General features: G+C 45.3%; 1 protein-coding gene across 1 annotated transcript; it reads left to right on the top strand.

Annotated features, from left to right (window-relative positions):
• Positions 1–7,491: 7,491 nt before the first annotated feature.
• Positions 7,492–9,617, top strand: LOC115084809 (noggin-1-like). The gene has a single exon (XM_029590120.1). It carries the CDS (start codon positions 7,593–7,595, stop codon positions 8,463–8,465), a length of 873 nt encoding a protein of 290 aa, XP_029445980.1. The 5' UTR covers positions 7,492–7,592; the 3' UTR covers positions 8,466–9,617.
• Positions 9,618–9,677: the final 60 nt, after the last annotated feature.

Here is a 9,677-nt window from a genome sequence, read left to right as displayed (position 1 = left end):
CAATCCTAAATGAATGCGGTGAGTACTTCCCCACGTCCCACCCTAAACTTTCAACAGCGCATTGTAACACACGAGAAAATTGGTAAATGGTTAAAGGTAAACCATCCTGGTGTACCAAGAACCGCTCCCCAATTTTGGGCCTTACCCTTACAAAAGCTTGAGCATTCCTTACAGGACACGCGAGCTCATTACATGCTCGTATCAAAGAAATCCAAGTTCCTTTTCCTTTTTGATCAGTCTTGGATTTCCTAATGCGCATCGTCACTCGATGCTCATAAACCCGCACGTCCTGAGCCAACAAACCTGACCTATCTCTGCACACTGTAGATCTGCCAACCAGTTCACAGATCCTAAAGGCTCCAAAAAATGCCAAAGAAAATGCTAATCTGAACAACAATATCTCGTATTCTGACCGACAAACTGCCGTCAAATGCTCAGCTAATTTTAACAAGTCAGTATAACATATCGGCTTACGTTTATCAGGCGGTGCCGCATACCCTTGGCTCCAACCTTCTAATATCTTCCTAACTAGGAAACTGCCAGTGGGATTTCGCCAACCCCCCAGTTTCTGAAAAAAACGCAAATCCCGCTAAATGACATCGGACCGATGTTAGTGAATAACCTGCCCCTTTTGCCCACAAAATAAACTGGACTACATCACCTTCCCGCACCTCCTCCCATTCCATCCCAACGATATCAAAAACTGAGACACCACTCCTCTGCCCGCCATGTAAGATTTCCATGTCGCTGGTGCCAGGGATTGCCAGATTAAGTTCCACTTTTCATCATGCCGAGTTGCCAAAGATATTCTGGGAAATTCTCTCCCTGTGAACTTGCCTGTGGTGCTTCTGCCCTGAAGATGTCCCACTTGAAACGAGAAAGAGCATCCGCAATCAGGTTCAAGTTCCCTGGAACATGTCTTGCTCGTATGGTTACATTCCATCTTAGGTATACTCAATGGGTGAAATGGAACCACTTTCTCTCTATATATATATAGCCACACAATTTGTAAGAGAAAAGCATACAATTTTATTATCTCAGATTTCAAAAATAATTTAGGAAATGTGTCCTAAAATATAAACCCACACACTCACTCATTCACACTTTAAAAACATTCCATCAAATACAAAATGGTAGTCAGCTGTATCACCCCAAAGGTCTATACAATGATATATATCATGTTGTAGTGCAATATTTTACACTTAACTTCCCTGTGGATATACCCACTTACAATCTATATGCGGCTTTCACCCATTTCTACTTTGTACTTCACTAAAACATGATTATATAATACTATACATCACTGTTGCCTATCCTCAATTTCTCTTTGTTCAGCTGACTTCCTTGTATAGATCTCTTCTCTTTAAGATGACCATTCTTCACATTGCTGTTAATAATTATTCACTGTGGTCTGGGGTATAGATTGTAAGTGCGAGGAAACACTACCCTGAGGAGCAGGGGAGTGTGGTACAGTCTCAGAGATAGGCAGGATGCTACCTCGAGGAACGGGGAGCAGAATGTAGTAACAGAAGTAGCAAGGCGCTGTCCTGAGGAGCGGGAAAGCACCACACAGTCTCAAGTTCAGAAGCGCTGACCCGAGGAATGGGGGGCGCGGCTTAGTCACAAGTGATGGCAGTGGCCCGCGGAGCGGGGTACACCAGCGCTGGGTCTCCACGAAGCAGAGCAGCACAGCAATGGTCCGCAGAGCGGGGTACACCGAAGTAGAGGCTCTAGAGTAGAGTAGTTCCTGGAGCAGCCCCGAGGAGTGGGGAAAGGTAGACAGCATCCAAGGCGCAGGGCCCTCTGAGGAGCGGTTAGCCAGAGACAGGAGCGGGGCCCCCGAGATGTGGGTACACGAGAGTGTCTCACGCCAAGGGAAGCAGGAACCAGGAACCGAAGTCCGTAGCGAGAACAGCAGGATTCAGCAAGGAGGGAACTCGTTGTCAAGTCGATTAGAGCCAGGCTCCGATGGTGCTTAAGAGTCCAGGGCTAGTGATGCCATCAAGGGGAGACGCCCCTGAGGTTCCCGCCCTGGCGTCCTTAAAGGAGGGCCATGGACTGCGCACGCATGCCTAGGAAGACCCGGGAGAGACATGACGGTCGGTGGCGTCCTCGCCGCCCTGGGGAGTCCCGAGACGGAGCTATGAGGGTTGGAGGCGGCTAGCCACAGCCTCGAGTCTTCCCAAAGGAGAGAGGGCAGCAAGGCACGAAGTAATAGCGGTCGCAGCTGTCTGTGACAGACGGTCATAACACCAATATTACTCCATCAGATGAAGTACAAGACCTAGGAATTCAGATAGACGAGAACTTCACTGAAAAAGCATTTAAGCAAATTAATTAAAACAGGATACTTCAAGTTGAGAATATTACATCAACTAAAACCTCTATCAATAATACAAGACTTCTGCACTGTATTACAAACACTTATATTTTCAAACTTAGACTACTGCAATTCACTTTTACTAGGCTTCCCCTCAAGTGTAATAAAACCACTACAGTTACTTCAAAATGCATCTGCAAGATTCTTATTGGGGACAAGGAAATTCGAACACATCACTTCCCCACTGAGTGGCTAATCCAGGTCACAAGTAAGAATAAGCAGCAGATTTCTGCAACTCTACCTTAATAATGGTTAATGGACTCTTTCTCCAGGAACGTGTCCAAACCTTTTTTAAATGCAGCTACACTAATAGCTTTCACCACATCCTCTACCAATGAATTCCAGAACTTGATTATGGGATAAATGCAATATTATGCACAAAAAAAACTTGCGTCCAAACTGGGTGCCTGTTTTTCCAATGTGCGCACATCCACCTCCCCTGTGCGCCTGATGCAATACTGAAATGAGCTGCCACACTAAAAAGGACGCACTGGGGATAAATTGTGCATCTCCAGTGCGTCCTTAGCAATGGGCGCCCAGGAGTCGTGTGCTGTGTGCGGGTTACGATAACAGACGCTCAAAACGAGTGTCTGTTTTATCCTGCGGCAGCTAATTTACTGACAATTACACGCATAATATACATGGCCTGGATCGTGTATATTATGGATGTATATTTGGGCTCCAAAATTTTATTTTTATGTCAAGATTTTTTATTTTTTGACAATACTGCTTTCTGTGGTATCTCCTACTTAGTATCGTGACGATAAAGCAATATTTTTGTTTTTTTACTTGAGCCCTTGATGTGCGACAAGATTTAATGCCAGCTCTGGGGGCTGGTGTTAAACTTTCCATGTTAAAACGTGCATGTTGGGTGCACATGATTTTTTGCATTGTGGGAATAGCTAATAGCCTCATCTACAAGGTATTTATATGTAATGAGTGCTATTAGCTACGTGCTTGTTTGGATGCGCTAATCCCATTACTGCATCAGGAGTTATTCTAGCGTGTCCAAAATGTTAGGCTGGGCAACCTATATTGCATTGGCCCCTATGTGTTTAGTAAAAAAAATATTTTCTCTTATTAGTTTTAAGTGTATCATCTAGTAATTTCATTGTGTGTCCCCTGGTCTTTGTACTTTTCAAATGAGTAAACCACTGATTAACATTTACATGTTCCATTGCACTCACTATTTTATAGACCTTTTTCAAGCTGAAGAGTCCTAATCTCTTTAGCCTTTCTTCATAGGGGTATTGTGCCCTTCTCTGTACCTTTTCTACTGCTATATCTTTTTTGAGTTGTGGTGACCAGAACTGAACACAATCCTCAAGATGAGGTCGCACCCTGGAGCAATACAGAGACATTATAATATTCTCTGTTTTATTCTCCATTCCTTTCCTAATTAATTCTTAGCATTCTATTTCCTTTCTTGGTTGCTGCTGCACAGTTTGCAGAAGATTTCAATGTATTATCAACGATGATGCCTAGATCCTTTTCCTGAATGGTGACTCCTAATGTGGAACCTTGCATTCGGATCGATACTGTAAAACCGCGGGAGAGCGGACGAACGCCCGCTCTCCCGGCGCACGCACCAGCCCTTGGCCGGTGCGAGGGATCCAGTATGCAAATGAGGTGACGCGGTGCAAACGAGGAAAAGGAGGCGCTAGGGACACTAGCGCGTCCCTAATGCCTCCTTTTGGCCTGGAGCGGCGGCTGTCAGCGGGTTTGACAGCCGACGCTCAATTTTGCCGGCGTCGGTTCTCGAGCCCGCTGACAGCCACGGGCTCGGAAACCGGACGCCGGCAAAATTGAGCGTCCGGTTTTCGGCCCGACAGCCGCGGGCCGAATTCAAATTTATTTTTTTTTTTACTTTTTTTTACTTTTGGGGACCTCCGACTTAATATCGCTATGATATTAAGTCGGAGGGTGCACAGAAAAGCAGTTTTTACTGCTTTTCTGTGCACTTTCCTGGCGCCGGAAGAAATTAGCGCTGACCTTTGGGTCGGCGCTAATTTCTTAGAGTAAAATGTGCGGCTTGGCTGCACATTTTACTTACTGGATCCCGCGCGCATACCTAATAGGGCCATCAACATGCATTTGCATGTTGAGGGCGCTATTAGGTGCCGCGGGTGGGCCGCGTGTTTTCCTCCCCTTACTGAATAAGGGGTAAGGGAAAACACGCGTCCAGAGCAGGCTGACAGTGCGCTCCGACGGAGCACACTTTACTGTATCGACCTGATTATTAGCTATAATTTGGGTTACTCTTCCTTAAGTGCATTACTTTGCACTTGTCCACATTAAATTTCATTCGCCACTTGCTTGCCCAGTCTCCCAGTCTTGCAAGGTCCTCTTGCAATTTCTCACAAGCCTCTTGTTATTTAATAACTTTAAATAATTTTGTGTCATCAGCAAATTTGATCACATCACTCGCTGTTCCCATTTCTATGTTGTTTAGAAATATATTAAAAAGAAGTGGTCTCAGAACAGATCCCTGGGGCACTCCACTATTCACCTTTCTCCATTGGGAAAATTTACCATTTAGCCCCACTCTCTGTTTTCTATTTTTTAATCGACTGACAATTCACAATAGGACACTGCTCCCATCCTATTACTTTTTAATTTCCGAAGAGGTCTCTCATGAAGAATTTTGTCAAATACTTTCTGGAAATTCAGATACAGTACACTATCGGGTAGATTTTAAATCGGGTGCGCGCGTAAAATCCGGCCTTTATGCGTGTGGCCGGGCCTTGTGCACGCCAAGCCAATTTTCCAAAAGGCCCGGCCACGCATGTAAATGCCGGTATGCGCACTAGTGCCGGCCTTCCTGCAAGGAGCGGGTCGGAGGGGGGGGGGGCAGGTGGCAGGCCGGGACAGCGCCATTGTTCGCTGTCCCGTAGCCTCGCCTGCTTGCGTGCGCAACTTACTTCAGCTCAAGAGCTGAAGTAAGTTGCAAAACAAGACGAAGAAAAGAATAAAGATAGGGTTTAGGGGGTGGGGAGGAGAGAGGAAGGGGAAGGGAGGTTAGGTAGGGGGGTAGGGAAGGAGTGGACTGGGAGGGAACTGGGGAAGGACGTAATGCGTCGCCATGCGAAAATTGCGGAAGTCTACCTCCCCTTGCACGCGCCACCTGCACAAACGTGTGCGCGGCCCACCGATTTTATAACATGCATGTGCCGGCGTTATGCATGTTATAAAATCAGCGTGTGCGTGGCGGGAAGCGCGTGCTTCTTTTAAAATCTACCCCTCCTTTATCCACATTTATTTATGCCCTCAAAAAAATGTAGCAAATTTGTGAGGCAAAACTTCCCTTGGCTAAATCAATGTTGGCTTTGTCCCATTAAACTATTCTTATCAATATGTTCAGCAATTTTGTTCTTTATGATAGTGTCTACCATTTTGCCCGGCACAGACGTCAGACTCACTGGTCTGTAATTTCCTGGATCTTATTCCCAGATACTTAATTTCTTGCACCTCTTCCAACTTTTCTGCAATTCAGGATCCATAGCTAATACTTCAGACCTTTCGTGACCTCGCCATAAATCAAAATTGGTATTGAGAAATCATAAAGTCCCGTGATATGTTCTACAAAAGATCCCTGAAATGCAAGTTTCTCCAATATCCAAAACAAATGTTTACAGCCCACTTTGTCAAAAGATTGTCTGCATCTATTCCAATTAACAGTGCCTGTTCATTAGATTTAGTAATCTGGCACAGAGCTGCCAACTCCTTCCTAAAATTACTTTTGGCCTATCTACCTACCACAAATCCCACCTGATCTGGATGCACTAGCTTTGGGAGTATTCTTTTCAGCCTCTTTGCCAATATTTCAGCTACTGATTGCTGCGGCCCCTTCAGGTATTGTAGCCTGAATCGTGCAGGGGTCACACTCCAGTCAGAGCCTGTCCTCGCACACTCTCTCTGAATGGAGGTGGGAGGCTGTACCTCCAGGGCCCCAAGACTTACAGGGGGAGGGTCTCGTTTTATATAAAGAATTCCTTCTCCTTTTCTGTCATCCTTGTCTTTCCTGAACAGATTATAGTCTGGTATGGCCATATTCCATTCATAGGACTCATTGACCCATGTCTCTGTAATAACAATAATATTTAGTCTACTTTTGCCATTAAGGGCTTGCAGATCTGAAATGTTATTGCTTAGACTGTAAGCAACTATTTCTCCTCACCTTTTCTACAATCCATGTTGCCTATGCTGTTGTTCAACAGTAGTCTAATGAGATCCTCACGTTTGTATTTTACTCCTTAATCTTCCTTTGTTTTATTTTTTTTCTTCCAGGATGACAACCCGAGTCAATAGGCTTCCATCCAAACACTTCTCATGCAACCTGGTGCAAAGCTGAACCTTATCTCCATGTAACTGTAGTTAGGATTTTATTTTGCTTACTACATATCCCGAATGCAACAATGTCAGCTCTTTCCGCTTTTAAAGCATCCACATTCTCTGTATGAACGACCCCCCTCCCACCCCCCTTCTTTAAAAGGACCCTAAACAATGTTAGTCATATCGAGCATAATGCAGCGGCACTGTGATGTCATCAAGCGTTGTCAAAATGACCATAAAATGTATCCAGGTCAGAGTCTGGCATATACTTAAGGATCTGTCAAGGGTTCTCTGACTTCTTTTATCATAATTAACAGCAGCAGCAATCATTGTCTAAGCTGCTATGCTGCCAAGATTGCTTTATGATCCTATTTGGATTAAAAAAAAAAAAGCTAGGTAAAACCAACTTATTATTATGTCTGACAGATTAAGTTATCCCGTAATGAGCTGTCTCGTACAGCATCCGTTGCTTGAGGCAACGGGGGATAACAGTATTATCAGCTTCCCGCCCTGGCTGTGCAGAGGGGCCAGGGGATGGTAAATCAGTCTGCAATCTCGGACTGCCAGCTCGAAAGCTTGCTGCCACAAACCACTGGCTCATCGGAAGGCCTGTCGCGGGCAGAGCTGGTCCGGAGTGTCTATCCTCTGAAGCCCGGCGAGCCATTCTGTTCTCTGGCCCGAGATTTGAGTTGTATCTTTGCTAGTCTCAGACGCAACATTGCAAGGGTGAAGGGTGAAGAAGAAAAGGGAGGAGGGGCGGGGGCTGGGGGACAGGCCTCATTCAAGGATTTACTGATAACTGAAACAACAGCAGCTTTTTAAATCTCTTGCACTCGGGAGAGAAGAGGAAAGAAGGAAGGAGGAGAGTGATTTACCTGCCATGGATGGGAGAGAGGTCAGTGCCTGCCTGCTTCTGCTAGTCTGGTCTGGGGCGTTGCTGCCCTCCTCGGTGGAGGCTGCACCTCCCTCCAATGTGGAGGATCTGCCATTGCCAGGGGAGTCCTTAGCTGAAACCCCGCTCCCCGAGAAGAAGATAGAAGGCCCTCTGATAAACTCTGATGTCCTTACTATAAGGAAGAAGCCATCAGCTAGCCTGAGGCCCTACAGCTTGTCCCTCTTACAAGATGACTATCACTATTCCCCAAAGCCCAAGCACCTGCGTGCTGCCAGGCTGCTGAGGCTCCTGGGACCCTCGTTTGATCCCTTTTGGATGTCCGTAGAGAACCCACAGAACCGCAGTGCTGATGTTGCAGATTTGGTGACCTTGAGCCAGGATCTGGCAGATGGAGCAACACGGTATCAGAGAAAGCTGCTGCGAGAAGCCCAGGAGCTGAACCTGCACACCCTTCTGCCCCGTGGAGAATCCAGCAACACAACGGAGGCCATCAGTGCCCGACTGCATCAGTGGCTGGTGGACAGCGCCACCTGCAAACTGACGTCTTCCTGGGTGGACCTCGGGCCTGTCTTCTGGCCCCGCTGGGTCCGCCACACTGACTGCAACACCTCCTACACCAGTTGCTCCTGGCCACCAGGCATGGTGTGCCGGCAAGCACAGCTCACCCACATTAAACTCTTAGCCTGGCACTGTTGGATGGGCAAAGACCCTTTGAGCACAGGCAGACTGATGAATCAGTGCACCTGGAGACAGATCCCCTATCCTGTAGTGGTGGCGTGCAAGTGTTCATGCCGCAATGGTGGCGAGGACTCCAACCGGAGGGAATGTACAGCCAACCTGCGCCCTACCTGCTCATGACAAGATTGTTCTAGAGGCAGCTTTGATTCCATCCTTGCAAATCCAACGCCTCAATCTGTGCTGAGTCAGATATCCTAAAGGTGTACTCTTTTCCTATTTTGTGCCTATGGGAAAAATGCTTAGTACATTTGGCCCAGAAAGAGAGAGGATATGCATGAGAAGAGCTGTGAGGGGGAGAGGGCTTATTAAAGGACATTGAGCACTTAAATTATAAGGAGATCTTTGCTACTGCCATGATGAATTAAATTATCCAAAAACAGTCTGGCATAGCACCCAAAAAAAACCCAATCATTTCTGCAGTGTTTGTTAAATGGTAAGTTCCTTTAATTGTTTCAGTGACTGCATGCTGCAGTGTTATTGCCCGTTTGTTCCTGTGTTATTATATGCACTCTGTGGCTCCACTGGCTTTTCATTTTCTGGAGGATTAGCAACTAACTGGCTTGGTTTTTGTCAGATCCAGCCTTGGTTTTGATGACTCGGTTGAGAAGCCCTGGCCTAGCCCTGCTACGCTGCTTCTGTGCACCAAGTGGGTGCTCTCTATAAAGCAGGGCTGGCCAAGCTGGAAACACAATGCTTCTAAAGTATGTCATTTTTGAGTCATCATTCACCTGGCACAGGTGGGTGAATGCCGGTACACAAACAATGTGCAAGCATTTCAAACAGAAGCTAGTTAGTAATTTGGTGAGTTTTTATTTTATGTTAATAATTGTTGTTTTTTCATTTGAGTATTTTTATTTGTTATGTAATCTTACTTTATTTTAAGTATTTATAAGATTGAGGTTTCCTTTATGATTGGTTTAAATTTTATTGTATTTTGTTTTATTAAGATAAATTGTATTTTATGGTTTTTATTTTATTTAAAGATACACTGTAAACCAGTGTGAAGGTATTTACCAACATCGGTATAGAAAATTAAGAAAATAAATAAATCAATCTTTTGAGTTTGGTTCATATACTACTGCTTGTAGGTTTATTTTGGTCGCTTTTCATTATTCAGTATTTGTTGGATTTTCACATACTTTCTTCTGTGCCGCTAAAACCCTGTTGGCATTAATTGCAAGATGCATTGTGGCAGCAGTAGCTGGCAATGTTCTGTGTTTGCATATTTCTTGCATTTCATCTATTCAGTGCCAATAAAAAAGATTTAAAAAAAAAAAAACCCAAAAGATCTGGTTCATTCTCCCAGGCATGCACGAATTAATTAGTTGAATA

This window comes from Rhinatrema bivittatum, chromosome 2 (genome assembly GCF_901001135.1).
Source record: "Rhinatrema bivittatum chromosome 2, aRhiBiv1.1, whole genome shotgun sequence".
In the NCBI taxonomy this organism is placed as follows: Eukaryota; Metazoa; Chordata; class Amphibia; order Gymnophiona; family Rhinatrematidae; genus Rhinatrema; species Rhinatrema bivittatum.
The sequence above is the reverse complement of the archived record's forward strand: the minus strand, read 5'-3'. Positions and strand labels throughout refer to the sequence as shown.